This window comes from Myotis davidii, unplaced genomic scaffold (genome assembly GCF_000327345.1).
Source record: "Myotis davidii unplaced genomic scaffold, ASM32734v1 scaffold120, whole genome shotgun sequence".
Lineage (NCBI taxonomy): Eukaryota > Metazoa > Chordata > Mammalia > Chiroptera > Vespertilionidae > Myotis > Myotis davidii.
The window spans coordinates 4,273,258-4,300,151 of NW_006294778.1; the positions used below are offsets into that span (position 1 = coordinate 4,273,258).

Genomic DNA, 26,894 nt, shown 5'->3' on the forward strand with positions numbered 1-26,894 from the left:
CATTTCTGCAGCAAATGTTGCAGGTCCTCGCTGTCTCTCTCTCCCTCTCTCTTGTTTTGTAAAATAATCTTTTAATTTTAGAAGAGTCTTAGGTTTACAGAAAAGTTGCAAAGGTAATACAGAGATTTCCTGACTGTATACCCCATATCTGGTTTCCCTTAATATTAACGTGTTACATTTCCATGGTACATTTGTCCCAAGCGAAGACCCAATGTTAATAAGTGATTACTATTAACTGAAGTCCCTACGTGATTCAAATTTCCTTAGTTGCTCCCTAGTGTCCTTCTGCTCTAGGATCCCATCCAGGACCCCACGTCACAGTTAGTTCTCATGGCTCCCTAGGCTCCTCTTGGCCTTGACAGTTAGCCTCTCCTTGTTTTTTGATGACTTGCAGTTTTGAAGAGTACTAGTTGGGTAATTTTTAGGATTCCCTTCTCTTGGGATTTATCTGATGTTTTTCTTGGGATTTGTCTGATGTTTTTCTTTTTCTTTTTTTTTAAAATATATTTCTTTATTGATTTCAGAGAGGAAGGGAGGAGAGAGGGATAGAAACATCAATGATAAGAGAGGATCATTGGTTGGCTGCCTCCCACACACCCCCTACTGGGGAACGAACCCACAACCCAGGCATGTACCCTGGACCAGGATTCGAACACAAGACCCTTCAGTGCGCAGGCCGAAGCTCTAACCACCCACTAAGCCAAGCTGGCTAGGGCCTGATGTTTTTCTTATGGTTAGATGGGGTTAGGGGTTTGGGGGGGAAGACCACAGAGGTAAAGTGCCATTACCATCACCACATCTTATCCAGGGTGCAGGCCACCAACATGACTTACCTGTGATGTTGACCTTCACCGCCTGATGGAGGTCGTGCTTCCATGTCTCTGCCCTGTTCCCCCGTCCCATCCTTCCCATGCTGTGCTCTTTGGGAGGCTGTCACTCTGTGCAGCTGAGAGCTCTCTTTTCACTCGTTCAGAAGATACTCATTCAACGTGTGTCCCGACTGCATCCACTTCTCACCTCTCCCACGGCCACCACCCTCACCTCCACCTCACGGCGCAGTGGCCTTCTGGCTGGTCTCCCTGCTTCTCTTTTCTTACTCCTTCGACTGCTCTCCATTTGGGAGCAAGAATGAGCCCTTAAATATTAATCACGCCTTTCCTGGGCTCAACCCCACCTTGGAATGACACAGGCCTCCTCGCCAGCCTCTCCTGCCATCTGCCTTCACTCTGCTCTAGTCACACCTGCCTGCTTGCTGCTCCTCAACTCTCAGACACGTTCCTGCCTTGGGGCCTCTGTCCTTGCCATTGTCTCTGCTTTGGAAGTCAGTCCTGGCCCAGGCAGCCTGAGCCCTTGCTTTTCATCTTTTTTTTTTTTTCTTCTCAGTTTTTTGACATTTAAGCTGGCTAGGGCCTGATGTTTTTCTTATGGTTAGATGGGGTTAGGGGTTTGGGGGGGAAGACCACAGAGGTAAAGTGCCATTACCATCACCACATCTTATCCAGGGTGCAGGCCACCAACATGACTTACCTGTGATGTTGACCTTCACCGCCTGATGGAGGTCGTGCTTCCATGTCTCTGCCCTGTTCCCCCGTCCCATCCTTCCCATGCTGTGCTCTTTGGGAGGCTGTCACTCTGTGCAGCTGAGAGCTCTCTTTTCACTCGTTCAGAAGATACTCATTCAACGTGTGTCCCGACTGCATCCACTTCTCACCTCTCCCACGGCCACCACCCTCACCTCCACCTCACGGCGCAGTGGCCTTCTGGCTGGTCTCCCTGCTTCTCTTTTCTTACTCCTTCGACTGCTCTCCATTTGGGAGCAAGAATGAGCCCTTAAATATTAAGGCTCAACCCCACCTTGGAATGACAGGGAAGGCCTCCAGGGCTCCCGGGTCCCTCGGCCTCCTCGCCAGCCTCTCCTGCCATCTGCCCTCACTCTGCTCTGGTCACACCCGCCTGCTTGCTGCTCCTCGAACTCTCAGACACGTTCCTGCCTTGGGGCCTCTGTCCTTGCCATTGTCTCTGCTTTGGAAGTCAGTCCTGGCCCAGGCAGCCTGAGCCCTTGCTTCTCATCTTTTTTTTCTTCTTCTCAGATTTCTGAACCCTTGAACTGCATTTTCCTTGTAGTATTTATCACCACCAGGCCCAGAATTGTATGTGTTTGCTTATCTGGAAACTTCTTTGTGGCAGAGACTGTGTTGGTTGGGTTCATGGCTGTATTCCCAGGCCCTGGCACCAAGTACGTGCTCAGTAAATACTTGACGTCATTATGGAATCCCTCAGTTACGCCAGAGTGTACCACGCTCGGTGAGGAACTGCCCTTCTGATGCAGGTCATTTGCCCTCACCTGGTTTGTGTGGATTTTGGAGAGCTTTGCTCTTATGCCCTTCTGCCCTGCCCCTAATTAGACTCAGAATTTAGGCTCCTCTAAACAGCAAACTGAGACCTCCGAAAGGTGGGTGTACTTACAGGCACCTGGCCCTCAGGAACTCACGGGCGGCGTTGTGATGTCGAGGTCACTGGCTGCACCCAGAGCTCTGTGATTAGCCAGGAAGGGCACGCGGCCCAGCTGCAGATTCGTAGGAATGGCACATGCGGGCACTCCTGGGTCCTCCACAGGGTTTTAGTCTTAACTTTCCTCAAAGCTGGAGGGGACATTTCTGTAGCATTTTCAGGGGGAAACCTTGACCTTTCTCTGCCTGCACACACCACCCTGCCCAGATTGCACCTCTAATTGGAACAAATCCAGGCACTGAAGGAAACCAGACTGGGCCTAAGTAAGATGTTTTAATGAAAAGCCCAATGAAAGTCTTTTCCCTTTTATTTTTCTTCCTGCTTTTAGGGATACCAGTATCCTTCATGACAGGTTGGGGGAGTCATGTTTTTCAGGATGATGGAAAGTTTCTAACCTGAAGGGTCCAGAAAATCTAGCCATGGGCCATTGGAGAGAATGTGACCCTCCAGCTCATGTGAGCGGCTTTGGCTTCCTTGACCGGATATTGCTGTTCCCTGACTGGCTATTCCTAGAGAAGCTGCCTATGTGTGTGCGTGCGTGTGTGCATGTGTGTGAGATTGCGTGTGTGTGTGGTGTGTGTTTATGTGCATGTGAGTGTGTCTGTATGTGTGCATGTGTGTGAGACTGTGTGTGTGTGTGGTGTGTGTTTATGTGCATGCTGGTGTGTCTGTATGTGTGCATGTGTGTGAGACTGTGTGTGTGTGTGGTGTGTGTTTATGTGCATGCTGGTGTGTCTGTATGTGTGCATGTGTGTGAGACTGCGTGTGTGTGCGGTGTGTGTTTATGTGCATGTGGGTGTGTCTTAGAAAGGAGCCCATCATGGGGACATTGGGGACTTGGCTGCTTGTGTGGGGAATTACAGTTTAGGGGCAGGAGTGGAATCATCCCGTCCCACCATTTCATTTTCCATCTGAAGGAAAAGGCCTGGAGAGGTTGTGACTCACCTAGAGTCCTCTAGGAGAGCTGCAGAGGCTAATGGAGTAGGTGGGCCTCAATGCCCAGGCCTCCTGGTTCCCCATCCTGTGAAACAAGTCCGTTTTCTTGAGCACTTGCTATGTGTGGGAGGAGGCTGTCCTGACCCCCACCCCACAGGCATCTTTTGACTTAGTCCTCTCTGCTTTCCTGTGGGTAAGACTCTTGTTATCCTTACCTTAGAAATGAGAAAAATCGAAGCTTAGGGACAGATGACCTTGCCCAAGGTCACATAGATAGCACACCGTAGGACTAGAATTTGACACCTGGTCCCGCAACCCAGGGGCCTATATTCTTCATCAGGTGTTGTCCTGTGGAGGCTCCTTCAGCTGCTTCTGTCAGTTCTCCAGCCATTGACTGTGGTCTATCACAAGTCACAGAAATAGCTCCAGAAACAGCGAAAGTGACGGATAGGCCCAGGTGAGTGAGCAGCCGAGGGAGCCCAGCTCAGCCTTGTTTCAGAAAGGAGCCGCCAGACTTTTGAGCAGTCCATGTACAGACTTTACACTCTCTCATTCACGCACCTCTCAGCGAAAACAGACAGCACCACCTCGTCACCGCACGTCCTCTCGGCAAACTCACTGCGCCTCTGAGGTGGCAGGTCTGCTGTCACCAACGTCTAGGGATTGGTTCAGAACTGTTGGTGAGGTAGTTGGGGTGGACCTGGCCTGACCTCTGTTGATCTGTGTGAGCCTGGGCAGGCTCATCAGATTATTCAACACCAAAACGGACATGAGGTGCCCTTCATCCGGGGGAGTAAATAAAATCAGGTCGCAGGAAGCGCCTAGAACAGTGTGGCACATGGCTCAGTAAAAGCCCTCCCTTAGTAACAAGTTAAATACCTCCCTCCTGTCCCCTATTTGTCCCTCCCCAGTTAAAGGAAGACTACAGCGGTGTAGATTCCTGTTGCCTCTCTTGGGTTTAGCAGGACTATGATGTGTGTGCTGGGTGCTGGGTGTGTGTGTGTATGAACTGTGCACAGTGTTCTGAATTCTTGGGAACGCCCATGAGTGGAGCTATCACATAGTGATTTCTTGGCACGCGTGGTAGGTGTTAGATAAATGAGCCTAAATGTGATATTTGAGTCAGCGCTTTTTGCAGCTTGAATTGAAAACTTGCTGAATGTGGTTCAGTCTGGTGGGACCGGGAAATGTTCTCACGCCAATGTGACTTTGGCCCTGAAAAGTTAGCAGTACAGCCTTGCAAAGTGGTTTCTTGATCACTGCCTAGTTTTTGTGTGTGTTTTGTTTGAGAGGCAACAAGCATTTATTTGAGAAGAAAGAATTGATTCAGGCAGAAACCCAAATAGTGTTTCTATTGTGATGTGAGGCAAGGGGATTTGTGAGAAGGGAAGGGAAATAATTACATGAATAGAGAAAAAAGTTCTATTGGTGATAATAAGCTGTTATTCTTTGTTTTTTTTTTCTTTAATTTTATTGTTGACTTTATTATAGATGTCCCCATCTTCCCCCTTTTGCCCACCTCCACCCATTCACCTGCCCCGCCTTCCCTCTGGTCATCACCATACTGCTATGTGTGTCTATTCTGCATATATCTTGTTGATGGTTTCTTTTGCTGTGCAGAGCTTTTTGTTGTTATTGTGTTTTAAATATATTTTTATTGATTTCAGAGAGGAAGGGAGAGGGAGAGAGAGATAGAAACATCAATGATGAGAGAGAATCATCTATCAGCTGCCTTCAGCATGCCCCCTACTGGGGACTGAGCCAGCAATCCAGGCATGTGCACTTGACTGGAATCGAACCTGGGACCCTTTAGTCCGCAGGCCGATACTCTTTCTACAGAGCCAAAACAGCTAGGGCTGCGATAGTTTTCTTAGTTTCTCTTTCTGATAGTTCATTATTGTATAGAAATGCCACTAATTTCTGAATATTAACTTTGTATCCTGCTACTTTGCCAAATTCATTTATTAGATCTAGTAGCTTTTTGGTGGAGTTTTTAGGGTTTTCTGTATACAATACGTCATCCGAGAATGACAGTTTTACTTCCTCCTCTCCAATTTGGGTGCCTTTTATTTCTTCTTCTTGTCTGATTGCTGTGGCTAGGACTTCCAGTACTATGTTGAACCAGAGTGGTGAAAGTGGGCATCCTGTCTTCTTCCTGATCTTAAGGGAAATGCTTTTAGTTTTTGCCCATTGAGTTTGATGTTGGCTGTGAGTCTGTCATATATGGCCTTTATTATATTGAGTTATGTACTTTTTCTTCCCACTTTGCTGAGAGATTTTATCATAATGGGTGCTGGATTTTATCAAATGCTTTTTCTCTGCACGTGTTTATAAGATGGTGTGTTTTTTTTAAAAATATTTTATTGATTTTTTACAGAGAGGAAGGGAGAGGGATAGAGAATTAGAAACATCGACCAGACTTTGTCAAATGCCTTTTCTGCATCAATTGATATGTTTATGTGATTTTTGCCTCTCAACTTGTTTATGCGATGTATCACGTTTACTGATTTGCAGATATTGTACCAACCTTGCATTCCTGGAATAAATTCCACTTGATCATGGTGTGTGATCTTTTTAATGTATTGTTTGACCTGGTTTGCTAATGAATAGCATCCCTATGTTTATCAGGGAATATTGTCCTATAATTTTCTTTCCTTGTAGTGTCTTGATCTGGTTTTGGAATTAGAATATTGTAAAATGAGCGTGGGTGTTTTTCCTCTTCTTGGTTTTTTGGGAATAGTTTGAGAAGGATAGGTGTTCGTTCTTGTTTGAATGCTTGGTAAATTCACCTGTGCAGCGTAGGTCCCAGACTTTTCTTTGCTTTGATTACTAATTCAATTTTGTTGGTAGTTATCAGTCTGATCATATTTTCTGTTTCTTATTCAGTGTTAGTTCCTCTGGGATGGTGGCCCAACTGCATTTAGAAATGGCTCTGTTTATGCCATTTTTCACAAGTTCCGTGTAGTTGAGGAAATGTTTGTGCCAGGCAGGCGTGTCAGTGGCACTCAGTCCGCCAGAGCTCTGCTGTTTTTAGAGACATTTGGCTCCAGAATGACGTGTCTATGGATCATTTTCTCCTCCAGGATTCTGGAAATTTTAATGCCTGTACTCGGTGTAATGGACCCACATTTCTGCCCAGGGAGAGGGACTGTTTGTAGTCTTTGTTGCCCTAGGGCATTGTTGGAAGTATAGTCTGGAGGTGTTCCCTGTGGCCACAAGCATTCTTAAAACTGCAGGAATTAGGTGCCTGGGTTTTTACTTAAGCAGTTTACATAGGGATTGGAAGATCCTGGTGACACAGCCTCTGTAGACTCAAGAATATCTATTCTATCCTGCAGGTCTGTTCTCTGAGGGAGGAGAGTGTGGGGGGAGCAGAGGCCGAGCCTGATGCCCCGCCCACCACTCCCCAGCTGTGTGGCCCAGGCCTGGTGGTTTCATCTGGTGCCTCTGATGTCCCATCTGTGAAATGGGAATGGCAGGGCCTGCGGTGCCCGATACATTGGTGCTGTCAGTGGGGTAGCTGGCGTTCCAATGCTGAGACTGGGCAGGAGGGAAAGACTTGGATGAGGAGGGAGCTGGGAGGAATAGTTTAATAACCAGGAAATACCAGGGGGACCTGAGCTACCTCCAAAAGCCACATTTGTTCGGAGTCAGAGCATTGGAGTGGTAACTGGCTGAGAAGGGCCCCTCTGAGCCTGAGCGGGGAGGACGCTGCACTGACACTGTGGTCCCTCCAGCCCATGGAAGGTGAGCAAGCGAGTGACCTGCTGACCAGATGAGAGATGCAATGGAAGCTACGTGGAGGGGCCCCTCTGAAAAGTTTTCAGCTGGGGTCTCTTCACAAAACCTGGTAATGGGCCATCCGAGGGCTGTGACATGGAGGTGCTCCAATCTGAGCAGAATGGATGGTTGACAGTGTGTTAAGGGAGGTAGAAGCAGCGGTCTCAGGGGTCTGGGAGTCTAGGGGCAGAGGGAAGGAGGGCAGGGGCAGTAAAGACGAGAGAAGTTGGAGGGATGAGACTGCCTGTGGAGGGCTCTGGGGCCGGAAGTGCTGCCTCCAGAAGCAGAGGGATGTGTGCAATTCATCCCCTCTGATCCTACCTTTCCACCAGAGTGCGTCAGCCACCTCGGCCTTTGTACAAGGACCACAATGGACACTACCTTGAACCCACTAGTGCCTTGTTAGCTAAAACTGGTTTCTTTCTTTTTTCTTAGTATCCCGCGGAAATCAGGAAGTATGAATACGACCCAAATTTTGCAATTCGTGGACTTCATTATGATGTGCAGCGGGTAGGTTTAATCCTCATGTTTTTCTCGTTTAACGTTGTTTGGATACAATGTACTCCTGGTGCTTTTCTTTGCTCAACACATACATTGGTTTTAAATTCATCTTCTTCGGGGCCACAGAATTGGATTCTTCAAAACGTCTTTGGATAAAGGCTTTTTCAAGAGACCATGTATTAGAAAAGCATGAACGCATTCAGCAATTTGGGACATACCATTTATTTCCAGTAGTCCTTGTTGATGCGAGGAGGAGCCGGTTGTCATACCTTTCTTTGCAGATAGGCCATGTCTTTCTTTCTTTTTTATAATACTTTTTTATTTATTTCAGAGAGGAAGGGAGAGGGAAAGATATAAGCATCAATGATGAGAGAGAATCACTGATTGGCTGCCTCTTGCACACCTCCTACTGGAGATCGAGCCCACAACCCGGGCATGTGCCCTGACCAGGAATCAAACCTTGATCTCCTGGTTCATAGGTCAACATTCAACCACTGAGCCACACCAGCTGGGCTAGGCCATTTCTTTAATGAGTTGCACACTGCTTTAATTAGTAAGCAACGCTTTCAGAAACATACAGCTGCTTCCTTGTCGTAACAATTTAACTGTCGATAGAATTTATAACGGCACCCAGAGTTCTCATTCAGTGTGCAAATTGTTGTGCATTATTTACCTGTGCTTATGTTTTTGAAGGCAGTCTTGATGAAGATTGATGCTTTTCATTACATCCAGCTGGGGACTGTCTACAGGTAAGAGTAAGCGCCCTGGCTCCGACACTCATCATCCCTTCTCTCCTGGGCCCTGAGTTTTCTGCAGAGGAGTCCATCCTGGACATTGTTGCTCAACTGATGTACCTACAGCACTTTCCTCAGCTGCCCCTCCTCTCTTCTAAAATCCGGGAGGCCTCCCACACCTCTTAGGTTTTCTATCACCTCTAAACCCTTAGCTTCCCCTTTTTGCACGCACAGCTTCTTAACTTACTGGCTTGGTTAAGACTTATTACAAGTGACTGGAACCCAACTCAAACTGGGTTAGATGAAAACACAGTATTGGCTCACTGATTGAGAGGCCAGTTGCAGGTGTGGCTGGTTCCGGGGCCCAAATTGATGTTGTCAGAACTCTTTCCATTCCTTGGCTCTCTTGCTCTCTGGGTAAGTTCTCTCTGGGCAGGCCCTCCCTGGAATTATCAGGCTTCCATCCCCCCAGCTCGAGAGAAGAGCAATTTCTCTTCCCTACAGTTTCAATCAGTCTTAGAGGGAGCGGATGCTGGGCAGGGACAAACAACAGGGGTATTCCTCTCCTCTGAGTTCTCTTCTCTCCCTGCAACATCTATTCATGCTGGCGGCCATCCTACCAGGATAGTTTTCCTTTCTTTCTGCTCCTTAAAATCCCAGCCCTCCTCCAGGCCTCTCCTCACCCCTCAGCCTGAAATGGTCTTTGTCTTTGCTCTTGGCTTCTAATAGTCTTGTTTCTTCTGTAGATAAATAAGCCATTGTGTTAAGGTGTATGGGTGGGGCCAGGCAGGAGAAGCCAGCTGAGGGGCAGGAGTCTACCTTTAGATCCTGGGAAGGTCTCTGTGGCCTTAGTGCTGAGAGGGATGTGGCTGAACCAGCAGGGACCCATGTGTGGGCTCTGCAGTCACGCTTCCTGAGTGGAAACTCAGACCCCACCATTTAGGTGTGTGGCTTTGAGCAGGCTCTCGACTGTCTCAAAGCCTTGGTTTGCTCCTCTGTCAAATGGGCATGGTCCCAGTGCCCTCCTTAGGGGCAGCTTGTCATGCAGACTAAAGCATGCGTGAACGGTGCCCAAAGCACTCTAAGGCACAGATACCACTTCTCTTCCCTTTCCCCTCAGAATTGGTCGTGAATGAGTGAGTGGCTGGGAAGAACGCTTCGGTTTCCGAGGCCTGAGGCCAGATACCTTCCCAGGGGACCCAGTTGCTGCATCATGTTGAATTTTATGTCGTGGGCTGTGGGAGTGAGTGCCGCTGGGCAGGGGAGGCAGCACACTGCTCTCCACTGCAGTCCAATTTTGCACCCAAGGTTTCACTTCTTAACTGGAACCTTTGTGAAAAGCTAGGGTTGTTCCCATCACAGGCCCTTATCATGTACCAATTACTGTTCATATACAGTAACTCGTTTAGTCTTCTCAGTAACACTAGGACAGTGATGGCGAACCTATGACACGCGTGTCAGAGGTGACACGCGAACTCATTTGTTTTGGTTGATTTTTCTTTGTTAAATGGCATTTAAATATCTAAAATAAATATCAAAAATATGCATCTTTGTTTTACTATGGTTGAAAATATCAAAAAATTTCTATATGTGACACGGCACCAGAGTAAAGTTAGGGTTTTTCAAAATGCTGACACGCCAAGCTCAAAAGGTTCGCCATCACTGCACTAGGAGGTAGGTACTATTATTGTTTCAGTTTTAAAATGACACTGAGACCCAAAGAGTTAAATTCCTTGTCTAGGTAGTAAATACCCCTAGTAATTAAGGGAGGTGGGATTTGAACCCCAGGCAGACTGGTTCGGATCTGTGCTCCTAACCCTTGTATTTCTCAGAACCACATGGGTGTGTAGAGTAGTTTTCAGTGCTAGTTTACACACCCTGGGGCAGGCAGATTCCTCGGCTGCTTTTGAGCTGGCATTTAGTTACCTGGGCCTTAAGGATGCAGCTGTGTGCCCAGGTTCCTGTGTCCGTGCTCAGAGGCAGCAGTGGCTTCCGAAGGACGAGGTCAGGCCCCGTGTGGAGGCTGAGAACCCACCCGGCAGAATTCTTTTTCTTTCCAGTTGTTCAAGCCGTACAGGTGTGCACACTTGACTGCTGCTACCTTAGCAAGCGCTGCTTTCCAAGGTCACTGTCTGGAGTGATCTGGCTTCGTACCAGCGTCTTATCTGATTTCTGGAGCGGAGATAAACGGAAGTACATGGCCCCTTTTGTTTTCAAAGCTAGTACTTGTCACAAGTTAATCAAGATCGGAAGCAAACTATTTGTGATCCACTCGGATATTTTTAGAAGTCATACGGGGGTGGGTAATGGAGGAAAGAGGCTGAAATTAAACTTTCTTTAAAGTAATAGTATATCAAACGTAAATCATTTTTGTATGTATTTTAATATTGTCCAAGTGACTCGGCATTTTAAGCAACCTGTTTGTATCAGGAACTAAAATCCTTGTTGAATCACATATACCCTGCTGCAGCGCAGTGGTGCTCCCACCACCCATTCTCTGGTCCCTCCTCATGGTGTCTGCTTCTCCAGCACCTTCTTTTGGAAGCAGCGGGTAGAGGAGCTGACATTTCCCCGGTTACTCTCTAGAGGGGGACATTCCAGGTGAGGAAACTTGAGACCACCGCCCTGGGTGCAGGCATCTGCTCCCTGCAGCGCTGGCAGAGGCAGGGCTGAAATCCAGCCTCTCTGACTCCAGAACTTATTTTTTCCTGCGTGCGGAGGAGCTGGATTCATTGGCAGATTCCCCCGCAGCTCCGGAGGCAGGCGGGTGGCGGGTGTTACCTTGGCGTGTCCCGATGCGGAAACGCCTTCACTGTCACGTAGCATTGGGTCACCCCTCCTGGAGGTGGTGCCCGGGCGCCTGCCTTGTGTCACGGGGTTTGGTCCCCTGAGCCTCGTGCATGCCTTTTTCCATCTCGGCACTGACCTTAGGGTGGAGTCTCAGAGGGCACAGGGATGATGGAGACAGAGCCAGCCTTTCTCTCCTGGATGCATTAAAAACGTTTTTTTAAAAATGGAAAACTCACCTCAAAGGAAGGCATTAGAAAGCCTTGGACCTTGTTGAGGGAGGCAGTGTGGCGGAGAGGTTGGAGACCCACAAAGCCCTTGGACCCCGTCCTGACCCACCTCTTCCTACTTTACTGACCGGGGGGAAGCTACGTGAACTCTCTGTGCCTCAGTTGCCTCTGGGGGCAGAAGGGAGGCATGACAGTGCCTTTCACCTGGGATTGCAGAGAACTAAGTGAAGGACTGTGTGGAACTCAGATCTGGCGTATAGTAGGTGCCATGTGATCTGAGCTCTTATCTTTCTGCTCTTCTTACCTGTAGCGTGGCAGCAGGAGTAACAGTAGTAGCACTTTGCCTGTCGTTTGCAGCAGTTACTAGTGGCACATCGTGCCTCCTGGTGACGCCTCACACCTTGCTTGAAAATCCCCAGCACTTGCCAGGGGTGTGCCAGTCCTTGCTCTCGCTGGCCAAGCTCTTGAACTGTGCTGCCTGTGTTTCCCCAGAGGCCTCAGTGTGGTCCCTGATGAAGAAGTCATTGAAATGTACGAGGGTTCCCACGTGCCTCTGGAACAGATGAGCGACTTTTATGGCAAGGTAATGAGAAAGGCTGTATTTGGGTAAAGCAGCCTGTCTTTTTCCTCCTCAAAACATGGCCTGGGACATGGAGGAGCCTGGATCCCTAGGCTCTGGGCCTGCTCATAGGGAACTGACAAGGAACGTTGGGATTGTGTTTTGAGAGACCCAAGGTTTGAGAGAGATTAGTATGGAACAGGCCGTAGGTTCTTTCGTGATTCTCCTTTCTCAGGCCTTTCCTCCTTACCTGACCAAGGCTCCTTATGCCTTCCTGGTACCTGCCCCTGTTTGCCCCCCTCCCCCCCCAGGTGTCCCCACGTTCTGGATGAAGTCCTTGGGGGCTGTCAGTGCAGCAGCTGTCGCCTCCCCTGAGACTGAGGGCAGCAGGTCACCCTGTGCCTGAAGGGAAACCTCTGTTTTTCTAACTTTTGTGATTCTCCTTGCCCCCCGCATTTTTGCTTCTTATTAGATGCATTGCCTTACTTGCATTGTCCAAGTGCAATGGCAGATGTCCCACCAGCTGGTAAACTGTTAAAAAAGTTGGCAGCCATTCAGGGAAAGGCTCTTTTTCAAGCTCACACATAGGCTTGGGAGGTGCTCAGACTCGGGAGAGTCAAGTGGCTTTTTCTGCCTTTCCAAGGGTGTAACCTCCCTGCTCTCCTCGGGGCTCGATGGGACTGTGAGCTGGGAGTTGGACACAGCTCAGAGGGGAGTGAAAGGGGAGGGCGGTTAGACTTTGGGGAATTTCCTTGCATGTGCCACTTACGCTCAGAGTGAGACATCAGCTCCGCCTGGCTGAGAGGAACAAGGTGAGCCTTTTTTAGTCTGCATTGTTAGAGTTTTGCTTTCCGCGTGGAGAGGGATCAGGTTGACCAGCGCCCCCCCCACCCCCGCCCCCGCCCTCAGGAAAGACCGAGTCTGGCCCTGCTGGGTGTGGGCCTCGGATTCTCACTGCGCTTCCTGCCCGCAGAGCTCCCACGGGAACACCATGAAGCAGTTCATGGACATCTTCTCCCTGCCCGAGATGAGCCTGCTGTCCTGGTCTGGAAGGTCGTTCGGCTGTCCGGTCTAATTAGCCACTTGGCATTCAATATATATAGACTAGAGGCCCAGTGCACGAAATTGTGGAATGGGGTGGGGGGGGGGGGGGGGGGGGGTCCCGGCTTCCCACCCCTGGCTCTTTTCCACTTTCTTAACTAGCAGAATCCTGAGGCTCCTGCGTAGGTTAGGTGCCTGACATAGCCTTTGCCTGGGAGCGCTTGTATTTGTGATTTGTCCCTGAAAATTGTAAGATGTTTTCATTAGGAGAACTGGAAATTGGTCAAATTTGTTGTTAAAAGAAGAGGGCGCTCATATTGTTACCTGGATTTCTTAATTCTTTCTGAGGCCAGAGGGATGAGTGGTGACTGAGGTCTAGCTCTACCCTGAGCCTGGCCAGCGGCTGGGTGGCTCTACACAAAGACGGGCATTTGAGTCTCAGGCTGTGGCCCAGGGACGCAGCTGCCCACAGGAGGCGCTATTGTCTCTGGCACACAGAGGTGCCATGCAGGCTCCTGGAGGCCCTGCAACAGCTGTGGAAATCTATTCGGAAGGGGAGAAAGATCAACATAAATATTTTATGCATATACACACCTCATTTATATAACTCTGTATTTATATGTTTTAATTCATAGTCACATTTTAATATTCTTTAAACTGAACTTTTTTCAGTACTTAAAAATGTTTATGTTATTTAATATGGTTTTCTTATATATTTCTAAGCATGTGATAGAAATATATTTATATGAAATACTAGAGGCCTGATGCACAAAATTCGTGCAAGAGTAGGCCTTCCTTCCCCTGGCTGCCGGCACTGGCTTCCCTCGCAGTCCCAGGTTTGTCTGGAAGGTCGTCCAGAAGGATGCCTGGTCTAATTAGCATATTATGCTTTTATTATTATAGATAATTTATATATAATACATATTTATTGAAATATATGTATTTTTAAAAGATCCATATTCATTCCTACAGTATTTTTTATTATATGTTTATGACTAATTTAAAATTTTGACCGCCCTGAATCCTGGGTTTTAGGCAGATAAAAGATGAATTATAGTTTTTCAATATCAATCTGGTGTTCTGTGAACTGAATTTAAATAGTTTCTAATTTCCTTTTCTTGCACACAAATACTTCATTTGTAAGAATATTTAAGTATCACTTGTAGTTATATAACCCCTTGCACTCGTGAGGAGAGATGTTTATTTAAAAGTTTAGTTTTTACTATTAGTGTGACGACCACCAACAGTGAACACATATGCTGAGTTTTCTGTGTTCTGGGCACTGTTCTTCTTAGTGCTTTATGCATATTAACTAATTAAACCCTCAGAATAATGCCTTGAAATAGAAACTGTTATTGTCACCCTCATTTTATAGATAAATTGAGGCACAGAGAGGTTGAGTAACTTGCCCATGGTCACACAGCTAGTAAATAGTAGAGTCTAGATTTTAAGCCGGGAAGTTTGGTTCTGGCTTGCTCTTAGCCATTGCCTTCTGCTGACGTGATGGCAAAATGAGCCTGTACTGGAAGGGGATCGAGGTTGAATTTACAGCCCAGAGTGCTCACGCTTGACAGAAATCTGCGATTTTCTAAGGCTTATGGCCCAGTTTGTCCACAATCCAGTCCCCTGTCACCGGCTCTGAAAGTTTCCAGGTGCCACCTGTGTAGAGGACCTTCTTGGTGCCACCAGAGAGTGGGGCTGTGCTCTGACACCTGCCAGGCATCAGGCTGCCACACTCCTGGGCCTGCCAAAGGGTTAGCTGCTTCCCCCTCCTCGTGTCCGAGGGCTAGACCACATCTCTGCCCGAGTCAGCATCCCCACTGGCAGTTCTCCCTCATTGGTAGCACTGAAGAGAGGCAGGTCCATTCTCTTGTTGTCTCTGCCTCTTTCCTAGATGACTGAACCTGCTGTTGGGGTCTAGGGGAGGGTGAAAAGAACAATAATGCCTTTTGCCCGGATGGCCTGGAATCATTTGTTCACGATCCTGCATATAAATTATGGTTTATCATGTGAAGCTTTTTTTCCCCCAGAAATTATCCACACAAATTATCTGCTCCCAGTGACCCTCTTGCAGATTGCATTGAGAACTGCCACTATCACCATGGAAACTTACGTTTTCCCCATGGGGGCCACCTCTGACAAATGGGCCAAGATTTAGATTTCATTTAGTGCTTGGATTGCAGGCTCCTCGCGACAGAGTGCCATTTCACTTGTATTGCTACTCAGGCCAGTACACTCACAGATTAAAAACGTTATCTTTTGACAGGATGCAATTCGAGACGTGCACATCAAAGGAATCATGTACCGAGCCGTGGAAGCAGACATTGGTACGTGTTTGGCATTGCCACGAAGTCGTTCCAGGCTGCCCCTCCCCCATGGCCCGCTGCAGGCATCATACTTTAACTGCAGATGCTGAGCAGACTAGCGCCTTGCTGAGTGCTGGGCAAGGGCCCTGCATCCCCACCTCTCAGCCGTCTCCCTCCCCTTTGACATAATCCTGACTCAGAAGGAGAGGCACTGGCAGCTGAAGTCCCTTAGTTTTTCCCCTTAGGTCGAGGAGGTGGGGGTCTTGGCTACTGATGCACCGGACACTGATAGACCACCCTGACCCAGGCTCCCGTAACACTGCTTTCTCTTCCCCCCCATGTGCCCTGGACAGCGCTGGGCCCGCAGGCCCCATTCAGCAAGCACTGGCCGACTGAGTGGGCCTCGCGCTGAATCTGTGTGTGCATTTTTCTCTTGCTCTTAGATAAGTACATCTGCTACGCCGAGCAGACCCGCGCGGTGCTGGCCAAACTGGCTGATCACGGCAAGAAGATGTTCCTCATCACCAACAGCCCCAGCAGCTTTGTGTAAGTCCTGAGTTTCCTGGCTGGCTTCTGGCTCACTTCTTGGATTGCATGTCATAGTGGAAGTTTGCAAGAAAAAGTTGCAAAAACAGTTAACCCCTTCAGTGCTAGACTAACGTGGCCGGCGTGTTGTTTAGGGACAAAGGGATGAGCTATATCGTTGGAAAGGACTGGCGGGACCTGTTTGACGTGGTCATCGTTCAGGCCGAGAAGCCGAGCTTCTTTAACGATAAGCGGAGGTGAGTGCCTGCCTCTCCAGGGGACTAGGTTTTCCTCATTTGCTGCTGTGAATGCTTACGATGGAGCGATGGAGCGATGGAGTGTGTCTTGGTGAAATCCGGTTGGAAATCACAAGCATCTGCCATCAACACCTTTGATTTTAAAGTCGTCTAGCAAGTGCTTGTGAGGAGAGTGAGATTTGTGCATAGCAGACATCTTACACAAATCAAAATGGATCTCAGTTTGGGCTGCTTCAGTCCTCTTGGTCAGGCTTTCAGAAATTGATTGATAACAATGAAAAATGCAAACTTACTCTCACAGAGTATATTAGATCTCTCGATGCAGATGCATCGTGAAGTATAACAAAACAGCAGCAACAAACCACCTGGTGGGTAGCTCTTTTGAGCTGCAAACGGTACCTTTAAAATTGCAGTTGGAATTTGCAAAACTCTCTGCAGCACAGGTTTTGCATCAGGTGGAGTAAATTTCTTCCAAGACTTATAGAGTGTCTTTCTGCCCCAGTAGTCTTGGGAAACGGGAGCCATTATATATCTGACCCTGGGGTTCTTTCTCTACTACAAGTCCTTGGACCCAGGGATGGGGTGTGGGCGGTGGGGGTGGAGCCACAGTTTGGGAGACCTTGCCCTGGGAAGGGGAATGCCGGAGTTGTTTTCAGAGATTTATCAGGTTCGGGCAGCCCCCTTCTGTTCCCAGTGGGTAACCACGTGGTGTTTCACACAGCAGGCCGCCTGCACAACCGCCACCCTCATAACGACTCCCGTTTCTGTTCTTAGACCTTTCCGAAAGGTGAATGAAAAAGGTGTTTTACTCTGGGATAAAATCTACAAGTTGCAGAAGGGCCAGATTTACAAGCAGGTACCGCATGACCCGTTTATCCCTTTGGCTGCTTTGCTGTGCATGGTCAGTAATGATGACAGTTCACCGAGGTTCACTCGGGGCTGGCAGTGCTCAGTGGTCTGCCCGGTGGACTGTTTATGACTTGGTGGCAGAATTTAAGTTTAAGTCAGTATCTACATCAACTCAGAATTGAACAGTTTCTTTTTTTAATTTTTAATATATTTTATTGATTATTTTACAGAGAGGAAGAGAGAGGGAGAGGGATAGCGAGTTAGAAACATCGATGAGAGAGAAACATCGATTCAGCTGCCTCCTGCATGCCCCCCACTGAGGATGTGCCCGCAACCCAGGTACATGCCCTTGACCGGAATCGAACCTGAGACCCTTGAGTCCTCAGGCCGACGCTCTATCCGCTGAGCCAAACCAGCTAGGGCCGAACAGTTTCTTAAAATGAAATGGAAAGCATTACTTTTCATAGTAAATAACAATTAAGATATCGGTAGCAAAGCTTGGAAATGTCTTCATAAGAAGCATTTAATCACATGGCATAATTATTTCGTGACAAGCTATGTCTTAATCTACAGTTTTAATATATTTTGATATTATATAAGGCTTGCAAATATTTGAATAAATGATTGACTTGCTGACTATTATTGTGTTACTGAAGTAAGTTTTTTTTTTTAATGTATTGATACATTCCTGGTGGGTTTAGAACAACCTTGGCATTAAGTATATATAGTAGGCCTTGAAAACTTAGCTTTGAAAAGCCATTCCACTTCTAGGAAGTTAGCCCAAGAAAATGATTAAGATGTAGCTAAAACCCTACTATAAGAATGACATTACTTACAAAATAGGTAACAAAGTAAATGATAACAGGGAATTTGTAAAATGGATTATGGTACTTCTCAGGAATGGAATTACATGGCAGGTTAATATTTTACCTGGGAATACAGCCATAGCCTGCTAAGTGTGAACAGATGGTCACAAAGAGGCATATACAATATGAACCCTTTTTGAAAAGTACATCTGACGTAGAAGAAATGCCTGAAAGGTTTCACACTAAGATGTTTTTGTCTTTATATTTTGTTATTTAAAATAAGTTATAAAAGCAAAATAATTTTTTTGAAGTTTAAAAAAAAATAGGTATTTTGGGCCATGGGTTATATAAGAGCTTCTCTCTGTCACAGGAGATAATATCTGTATTTTCCTTATTGCAGGGCAATTTATATGAATTTTTGAAGCTTACTGGATGGAGAGGATCCAAAGTGTTATATTTTGGTGACCATATATACAGTGACCTGGCGGTGAGAAGAGCCTTTTTTTTTTCTATTTCTTCACTGGGGGACAGACGTGTTAGTCCCACTTACTAAGGAATTTTTCTTTTGGTTAAGACCATTTTTATGCTTTCATAAAGCGAGGAGTAGGTCACATTTTTAATGCCTTATATTTTATAGAACAGGATGGATCAGTCATGAAAAAGACACATTTTTGGGGGGGAAATGATGGAAGTTAGCAGTTGACTCAAAGTTTAATCAGAAAATCTTTCCATTTAAGTAATGGTAAGAAATAAATGCCAGTGCTCTTTTCTTTTCAATTTATCAATGCGTCAGAACCACACAACTGCAGCATAAAGGCTTAAGGCATCAGTCAGGGCTCCGTTGCCAGCCTGTCGCTTTAGATGCGTTAAAAACTCACCTTTCTCAGAAACAGCCCTTAAGAGAAACGAGGCTTTTCATGCCATTGGAATGACTAGAGGAGATTGCAGGCCTTGAATTGTGCTTGAACTTACAGTTAGAACAATATGTCATTGGAGCTAGACGGGTCGGTCCCAGTGCCTGTGTGTAGTGAAATCTCCTCAGGTGACTCCTGCACACACCAGCGTCGTCCCGTCTGTCTATGAGTAGAGGTCTAGTGGAAGGAACCATGGGCTCAGATTAGAAGACTGTAGTTTTTACGCCAGTTCTACTGTTTACTACCTGTGTGACCTTGAACACTTCTCTTAAGCTCCTATGTCCTCATTTGTAAAAAGTGTGAAATAAGATAATGTATATAACAGTGCTTCATAAACTAGAAATATAAAGTGTCACTATCAGGATGTCGGCACCCCCAGAATGTCTAGCCACGGGACATGGCATCACCGTGGGTGTTTGCCTCTTGCTAGGTGGGGTCTTCGGGCCTGATGAGATGCTGTGTACTGGCCTTAGGTCATGTGGGTACATGGCCCTGTGACGTCTCTCTCTCTCTCTCTCTCTCTCTCTCACACACACACACACACACACACACACACACACACACACACACACGTCTGGGTGTGGTCTTGTGGCATGAGCACCACTGGGACCACTGGGACCTTGTAAGAAATGCAGATTCTCAGCCTCGCCCCAGACCTACGGAGTTAGCAACTCTGGGGGTGGTGCCTGGCCATCTGTGTTTTAACCAGCTTTCCACACTAGAATTTGCTATCGGTAGTGCTGACCTCAGAGTGAGTTAGGAAGGACCCCCTCCTCTTTGATTGTGGGAGGAGTTTGAGAGGGATTGATACTAACTCATCTTTCAGTGTTTGGTTGAATTCACCAGGGAAGCCATTTGGTTGGAAGTGTTTGGATTACTAATCCAATCTCCTTACTAGTTAGAGGTCTGTCAGATTTCCTGTTGCCTAGTGATTCAGTCTTTGCAGGTGTGTGTCTCTAGGAATGTCCGTTGATCTAGGTCAGTGGTCCGCAAACTGTGGCTCGGCAAACCGCGGCTTGTGAGCCACATGCGGCTCTTTGGCCCCTTGAGTGTGGCTCTTCCACAAAATACTGGCTCTTCCACAAAATACCGACTTCTGAGTATGGGCCATGAAGTTTCAATCGTATTTTGTGGAAGAGCCACACTCAAGGGGCCAAAGAGCCGCATGTGGCTCTTGAGCCGTGGTTTGCCGACCACGGATCTAGGTTATCCAGAAGGTGGTGGCATACAAAAGCTCAGAGTACTCTTTTTAAACCTGTTTATTTCTGTAGAATCGGTAGTAATGGCACCACTTAAATTTCTGATTTTACTAAGTTGAGTTCCTCTCTTTTTTCTTAGTTATGCTAAAGGTTTGTCAATTTTGTTGATCTTTTCGAAGAACCAACTCTTGGTTGTGTTGATTTTTTTTGCTTTGTCTTCTATTTCTGATGTAATCTTTATTTTTTCCCTCTGCTAACTTTCAGTTTACTTTTTCTAGTTCCCTAAGATACAAAGTTAGGTGATTTGAGGCCTTCTTTAGCGTCGGTGTTTATAGCTCTAGATCTCATCCTCAGTTAGCTTTTGCAGCACCCGTAGGTCTGGGTGTGTTGTGTTTGCATTTTGATTTGCCTTGAGGTATTTTCTAATCTCCCTTGTGATCTCTTCTTTGACCCATTAAGAGTGTTGCTCAGTTTCCACATAGTAGTGAATTTTCCAGTTCTTTCTTCTGCTGTTGAGTTCTAGTTTCATTCCTTCTAAGTAGAAAAGGTGCTTTTTTTTTTTTTTAAACGATTTCACCCTTTTAAAATTTGTTAAGACCACTTGGCTTTGTGCATTTACTTGCTTATTTGTCATTTGTATTTCCCATGAGGGCAGGGATGTGTCAGTTTTTGTTTATTGTTTTATCCTCAGTTTGTAGAAATGGGCCTGGCAAATAGGACTTGATAAATATTTGCCAAATGAGAAAATGAATGACCTTTTAGTACAGTGATTGCGTATCTTAGATTTTCTGGGGACATAACTGACATCAGATCGTTTGGCCTATTGTCAGCTCATAGGGTTATAATATTGGAATGAAAAATATGATCATGTGTGTGTATGTTGTGTGATCATTCCAAGTCTGATATTCCACGGTTCCCCATGACCCGCGAGGCCTGGTGCCCAGTGGGTGTTCCCTGCCGTCTGTGGATGAATAGTATCGTGGTCCATCCTCTTTCTGCCCCTGACCTAATTGTTGTTTTACAGGCCGTGGATAATGATTCCAGACCTGAGTGTCTGCAAGGGCTGTGACTTACAGCAGTTATTTCCAGAACAAATTTTCTTGGGGTGAAATGATCAAAGCCCTAGGCTAACTTGGGTTTAATGGCATGTAATTCATTGAATTCGGCTTGGTTAATAACTAACCATTATAATGAAAAAGTAATTCAATGAGTGCCCGTTGTGTCTGGGACAGGTCATGCAATGACTTAAAGTCCATTGAGATTAATGTTGACTCTCTGTGATCTTTGTGAGCAGGACTTGACCCTGAAGCATGGCTGGCGGACTGGTGCCATCATCCCAGAGTTACGGTCTGAGCTCAGAATCATGAACACGGAACAGTACATCCAGACCATGACCTGGCTGCAGACGCTGACCGGGTTACTGGAGCGAATGCAGGTTTGAGATTTCTTTCTCTCCTCCTTTTTCTGTAAGTCTGAAGTTAGTGCACTGGCCAGTGTTAGATATTCTCTAATTGTGGTTACAAAGTATGAGGCATAAGTCATCCTGCAGAATAATTACGGGGATTATTTTGCCCCTAAGAGTTTTGTGAATTTCCCTGAAGAGACCTTTCTCAACGCCCCCAAAGCCATTTGGAGAAAAAGGCCTTCATTTACATTCCTCTGTCTGGAATTCCAGTGGCCTCACTCCCACCGCAACCCCTTGGGGAGATGTCCTGTGGGGGTGGGATTCGAGAGCCTCTGCCTTCCTTTGGGTCTAGTCCTGCTTCTGCCATTAGCCTGCAGTGGTCTTCTCCGTCTGGTCCTCAGTTTCCCCTTCTGCAAAATGAAGGGTCCTGTGGAATGAACACTCAGGCTAGGCACCACCGCTTCCTGGAAAGTCTCCAAGCAAGAGTCAGGGCCCCTGGGTGCAGTCTCCACTTGCTTTTGAAGATAATACCTACAGTTGGCTGGCTCACTAGAGAGCAGTGGTGGGTTTTTCTTCCCATAAGTCACATACTCGGTTTTTCTGTTTTTTTTTGTGGTGAATTCCTGGCCTGTGAAGATGTTACTCTGTGGCAGCTGTGACCCCTTTTCCAAGCTCATGAGGCACCTTGCTTTCTCGCTTGGTTCTGCTGGCCAGGCCTTCAGCCCTCTCAGCGTGAGGGCCGACTCAGGATAAGGGGCACTGATGCGCTCTCTTGGCCAGTGCACCCGCAGCCTCTGCCCACGGCCTGCCAGCCCGCTTTGGAAATGGCCAGGGAACTGTCTTGCCTGGCCCAGCTGGCAGCCTGTGTGAGCTCAGGCAGAGCTGCGAGGGGAGGCAGGCCAGGCCCGCACTCCAGGGTGCCCACACTGCAGAGCACGGGGCCCGCACTGCCCGGTCTTGCTTCTACGTGCTCCGGCTCCATTGGTTCTTGACTCTTCTCTGACAAGGACTTGTTCTGTTTCCTGCCCGTGCTTGTCTGTGAGATGGTTTTCTAAAAACAAAAGGCATCGATTCTGGGTTAATGTAGCTTCAAGTCTGTGCAAGGGTCATACAGTAATATGCACATGTATGTACACATATGGGTATATATGCACGAGAGTACATGTGTATGTATACATATTTGTATATATATATGCATGTGTATATACATATATATGTCTAAATAAATTACTTGTGACACTCTACAGATTTTTTATCTAGTCACGTACATTGTAGAGTTTAAATTCTATAGTGAGTGATTTCTTAATTGAAATGTCAAAGCTATTTAAACTATACTCACAAAACCATCAACACCCCAGGAAGTGCCGGGCCAGCTGTCCGGTCTCCAGTGACACGGCCATGGTCATTCAGCGTAGCTGCTGCCTGCTGGTGTAGGCAGTGGTGTTGGGCAAGAAACCCAAATTGCAAGCTCAGGGTTTTATCTGAGTGGCAGAGACCCTGAGCGCGTGCCTGTTGGCCAAGCTGGTGAGCTGGGCAGACGTGGTAAACAGAAGGGCCTTGGCTCCCACGTCAGAGGCAGATGGTTTGTTTGGACTTTTCCTCCGGGCCCGAGGCTGCCCCGTGACTGTGAAGGGCAGGGAGCCACCTGTCCCCTGCGGTCACACGGGCCTCTGATTCTGGCTGAGCCTCCTGTTCGGCCACGGGAGCCTCGCAGAGAGACTTGTGAGATTCCATTGTTAGGTTGTGGGCGGTTGCCATGTTCTTGGTGCCTTTGCTCCTATTTCAGCCCAACCAGAGAATTCTCTGCTTTCCCATCTGGCTGAGGTGCTACGCCTTTTTGCCTTTTACAAAAACATTTTTTCCCCTTAAACGTGTTAAAAGATATTACAATATTAAGGAAGACAGTGTAAAACAAATTATAATTCTACTACCCTTGCATAAATTAAAGATTTTATGTTAATTTCTTAATATATGCACATATTTTCAGGTGCTTCCAATTAGTGGATGTACCTGTTATTTCCACTTACCTGCCATTTTCATGTTGATGTATATGCATAATATATACATCATGTGATAGATAGTATGTAGTAAGTATATGTTCTATAGGTAATACCTATGTGTAATGGCCCTGGCTGGTTTTGGCTCAGTGTTTAGACCGTCAGCCCGCAGACTGAAGGGTCATGGGTTCAATTCCCAGTCAAGAGCATGTACCTCGGTTGCAGGCTGATCCCTGGCCCTGGTTGGGGTGCGTGCGGCAGGCAACCAGTTGATGTGTCTCACATTGATGTTACTCTCTCTCCCCCTTCTCCCCTCCACTTTCTCTAAAAAACAAACAAAAAACAATGGAAAAAATATCCTTGGGGTAGGATTAAAAAACAATATGTGTAATGGGTACATTACACACATGTACAGTATACACATAGACTTTATGTAATTACATATGCACATGTTTATACATATCCTTTAATAATACTTTACTATTTCTTTTAATAGAGGCCGTGTTTAATATCTTCATAATATCCAGTTTCATTTGTTGAACCATGGTTCTGTTGTTGGACATTCAAAACTGTTTTGGTAAAGAAGGGAGGGTTGCAACTGGGAAGTCTGAAAATGTATTATTTCATGCAAGTGCCCATCTCTCAGACTTGAATAAATTTGTTCACGAGGAAAGCTGCCCATTAAAAATTCTTATTACCTACTGAGTTTATTTGCTTCCAGAACATTCTCAGTAATTGGCTTGTGTCCTGTAGGTACACAGAGATGCGGAGTCCCAGCTGGTTTTGCGGGAGTGGAAAAGGGAGAGGAAGGAGATGAGGTAAGAGCATCCATCCTGAACATATGGCGTCCGCCACCCTGACATGCTCACCTCTGGCCCAGGCATACTTCCAGACGCCCTTTTTAGCTCCCAGGCATGACTGACCGCCTGTGGCCAGAGCCACCCACCCCTCTGCTGTCAGTGAGGGATGTGTGACGTTTCTTTGAGGCAGCAGTGACCTCCTGTACACCTGCCCTTGCATTTGTTTGTTTCTTTTTAAAAAACCAAACAAACGTGCTCTTCCTTCTCTCACCTAAACAGACATACGTATCTTGATTCCACATTCCCTGCCAGGCCCCATCCAATGTGAAGGCCAGGGGAGGAGGAGCCTGCCTTCCCACCCCCGCCTGCTTGGCTTTCCTATTTGGGCAGCCGGGGGCCCACGTGTTGGTGATGCTGGCCACACAGCGTGGCTCCCGGGACAGTATTGGAGGCGGGCCCTGCACCACAGTGAATTCCTGGGGCCCGTCCAGCCCTGGTGCTCATCCGTAACCATGGCTGTTTCAGGAGCGTGCCCGCACTCAGTGTGGTGGTGTTGACTGGTGAATGCCCGCCTGCTCCCCAAAAAGTTGGGCAGGTGTGTGTCTTAAGGGGATGGTTATTCAAATGGCCCCTGGATAGCTCTACTTCCCTGAGAGGATGTGCAGTGTGGACACTGGTTACAGGATCACTTCTGCTCTTGTGTATGGCTGCCCCTGCCCTGGGCGCAGCTGCCTCTAAGGCTGGAAGGCGCAGCCCTGCCTGGGCACGGAGAGGGACGGAGCCCCTCCCTTGGGGCTACAGAGGCCTGGCTGTACTGACTCATCCCTCTCAGGGTCTTGGCGTATTCAAATTTAATTATCACTCTAACTTTGGTGGGAAAATGTTGGGGGAGAGGGTGATGGGCAAGTTTTGTGATTTCATTCTGGGCCCCTCATCCCCTGCACTCCCGGGACCTGATTATTAGATAAAGGAACCATTTCATTTGCCAGAGATTTTTGCTTTGATTTCAAGTTTCTAACAACTTTACATCTCAGTAAGATTTTAAAAATAGATATATATTTTTATTGATTTCAGAGAGGCAGGGAAAGGGAGAGAGAGAAAGAAACATCAATGATGAGAGAGTATCATTGATCAGCTGCCTCCTGCATGCCCCCTTCCTGGAGCCTGCAACCCAGGCATATGCCCTTGATGGGAATCGAGCCTGGGACCCCTCAGTCTGCAGGCCAATGCTCTTTCCACTGAACCAAACTGGCTAGGGCTCATTGAGATTTTTTAAGTAAAAGTTTAAATATTTATGTCACTCCACCCACAGATCTAGTTGAGTTCTTTTAATTTTCTGCGTTTTGGTTATCAACTTCTGTCACCAGTTGAGGACAGAGTGCTCTGACCAGCCAGTGGCCTTTATCACACCGTTGTGTAAATGATTATTATTATTTTTTGCTGTTTCTGCAACTGATTAACAGTCGAATGGTATTTAGCCATTTTGCTGGAATATTCTGTGTCCAGGGGTCCTAGCCATCAGATAGTGTGCTTATTCCGCGGACGTGTGATAGGTGTTGATTTACACACACATGCACATGTGTCCACCTGCAGGGGCTTAGAGCCTGGGGTCGGGCAAACAACCTTGCAAAATGCTTATCACCTAGCCAGTGGTCGGCAAACTCATTAGTCAACAGAGCCAAATATCAACAGTACAACGATTGAAATTTCTTTTGAGAGCCAAATTTTTTAAACGTAAACTATATAGGTAGGTACATTGTTATTAACTTAATTAGGGTACCCCTAAGGCTTAGGAAGAGCCACACTCAAGGGGCCAAAGAGCCGCATGTGGCTCGTGAGCTGCAGTTTGCTGACCACGGACCTAGGCTTCCAGGAGGCAGTGAGGTGTTTGAAGCCGAGCAAGGGATGGTGGAGACTGACTTGCGTCACTACAGAAAAATTCTTCATTTCCCAAGAATCAAAACTACTTCAGAGTTTACAGAACGCTTTTCTTTTCTTTTTCAATCCTCACCCGAGGACATTTTTCCATTGATTTTTTTTTTTTTTAAGGGAGAGGGGAAGAGAGAGGGAAAGACAGAGAGAAACTTGGATGTGAGAGAAACACATCGATGGGTTGCCTCCTGCATGAGCCCTGACCAGGGAGGGCCTGGGCTGGGAGAAGCCTGCAACCAAGGTATATGTCCTTGACCGGAATCGAACCCGGGACCCTTTTGTCTGCAGGCTGACGCTCTATCCACTGAGCCAAACCAGCTAGAGCTATTTTTCTTACCTTATTCAGTTTTTGCTATAAACTTGTAAAAAAGGGGCGGGGGGTCTTGATCCCATTCTGTAGATGAGGGAATTTTGGAGACTGGGACACTCACATCTCTCTGTGTAGTTTTAGAAGCAGTTCCTGCTTTTCTCCTTCTGAGAGTGTGGTGTGTAGGTGTAGAGGGGCAGACACATGAACACTGGAGCCTCAAACAATACTCCCAGGGGGGTCCCAAGGGGAGGTGTGATCGTCATTTGGGTGGATGGGTGGACAGGCGGTTTTCCTCCCCGATGAGCTCTATGAAACTGTTTTGGTTTCAATAACTTGAAACTTTTCTGAATCATTGTCTGCCGCACCCCTCTTTTCTTGCTCCTTCAGAGAAATGAACAAAAGTTTCTTCAACGCCCACTTTGGAAGCTTGTTCCGCACAGACCAGAACCCCACCTACTTCCTGAGGCGCCTGTCACGGTTTGCCGACATCTACATGGCGTCCCTGAGCTGCCTGC

At 47.1% G+C, this 26,894-nt stretch overlaps 1 protein-coding gene and 1 long non-coding RNA gene across 2 annotated transcripts in view; one reads left to right on the forward strand and one right to left on the reverse strand.

Annotated features, from left to right (window-relative positions):
• NT5DC3 (5'-nucleotidase domain containing 3) overlaps nt 1–26,894 on the forward strand; it is a 38,907-nt gene that overhangs the window by 9,505 nt on the left and 2,508 nt on the right. The window contains exons 3-14 of the mRNA XM_015567580.1: nt 7,663–7,737; nt 8,422–8,477; nt 11,972–12,062; nt 13,012–13,091; nt 15,342–15,406; nt 15,829–15,931; nt 16,066–16,167; nt 16,942–17,023; nt 18,223–18,309; nt 21,230–21,370; nt 24,091–24,155; nt 26,767–26,894. Coding sequence (XP_015423066.1) covers nt 7,663–7,737; nt 8,422–8,477; nt 11,972–12,062; nt 13,012–13,091; nt 15,342–15,406; nt 15,829–15,931; nt 16,066–16,167; nt 16,942–17,023; nt 18,223–18,309; nt 21,230–21,370; nt 24,091–24,155; nt 26,767–26,894 — 1,075 coding nt within the window. The remainder of the gene's footprint in view (nt 1–7,662; nt 7,738–8,421; nt 8,478–11,971; nt 12,063–13,011; nt 13,092–15,341; nt 15,407–15,828; nt 15,932–16,065; nt 16,168–16,941; nt 17,024–18,222; nt 18,310–21,229; nt 21,371–24,090; nt 24,156–26,766) is intronic.
• On the reverse strand, nt 25,571–26,145 carry LOC107184040. Its single transcript, XR_001514853.1, has 2 exons — nt 25,999–26,145; nt 25,571–25,779 (listed from the first exon to the last, which is right to left on the reverse strand). It is a non-coding gene; the product is annotated as an uncharacterized LOC107184040 (long non-coding RNA).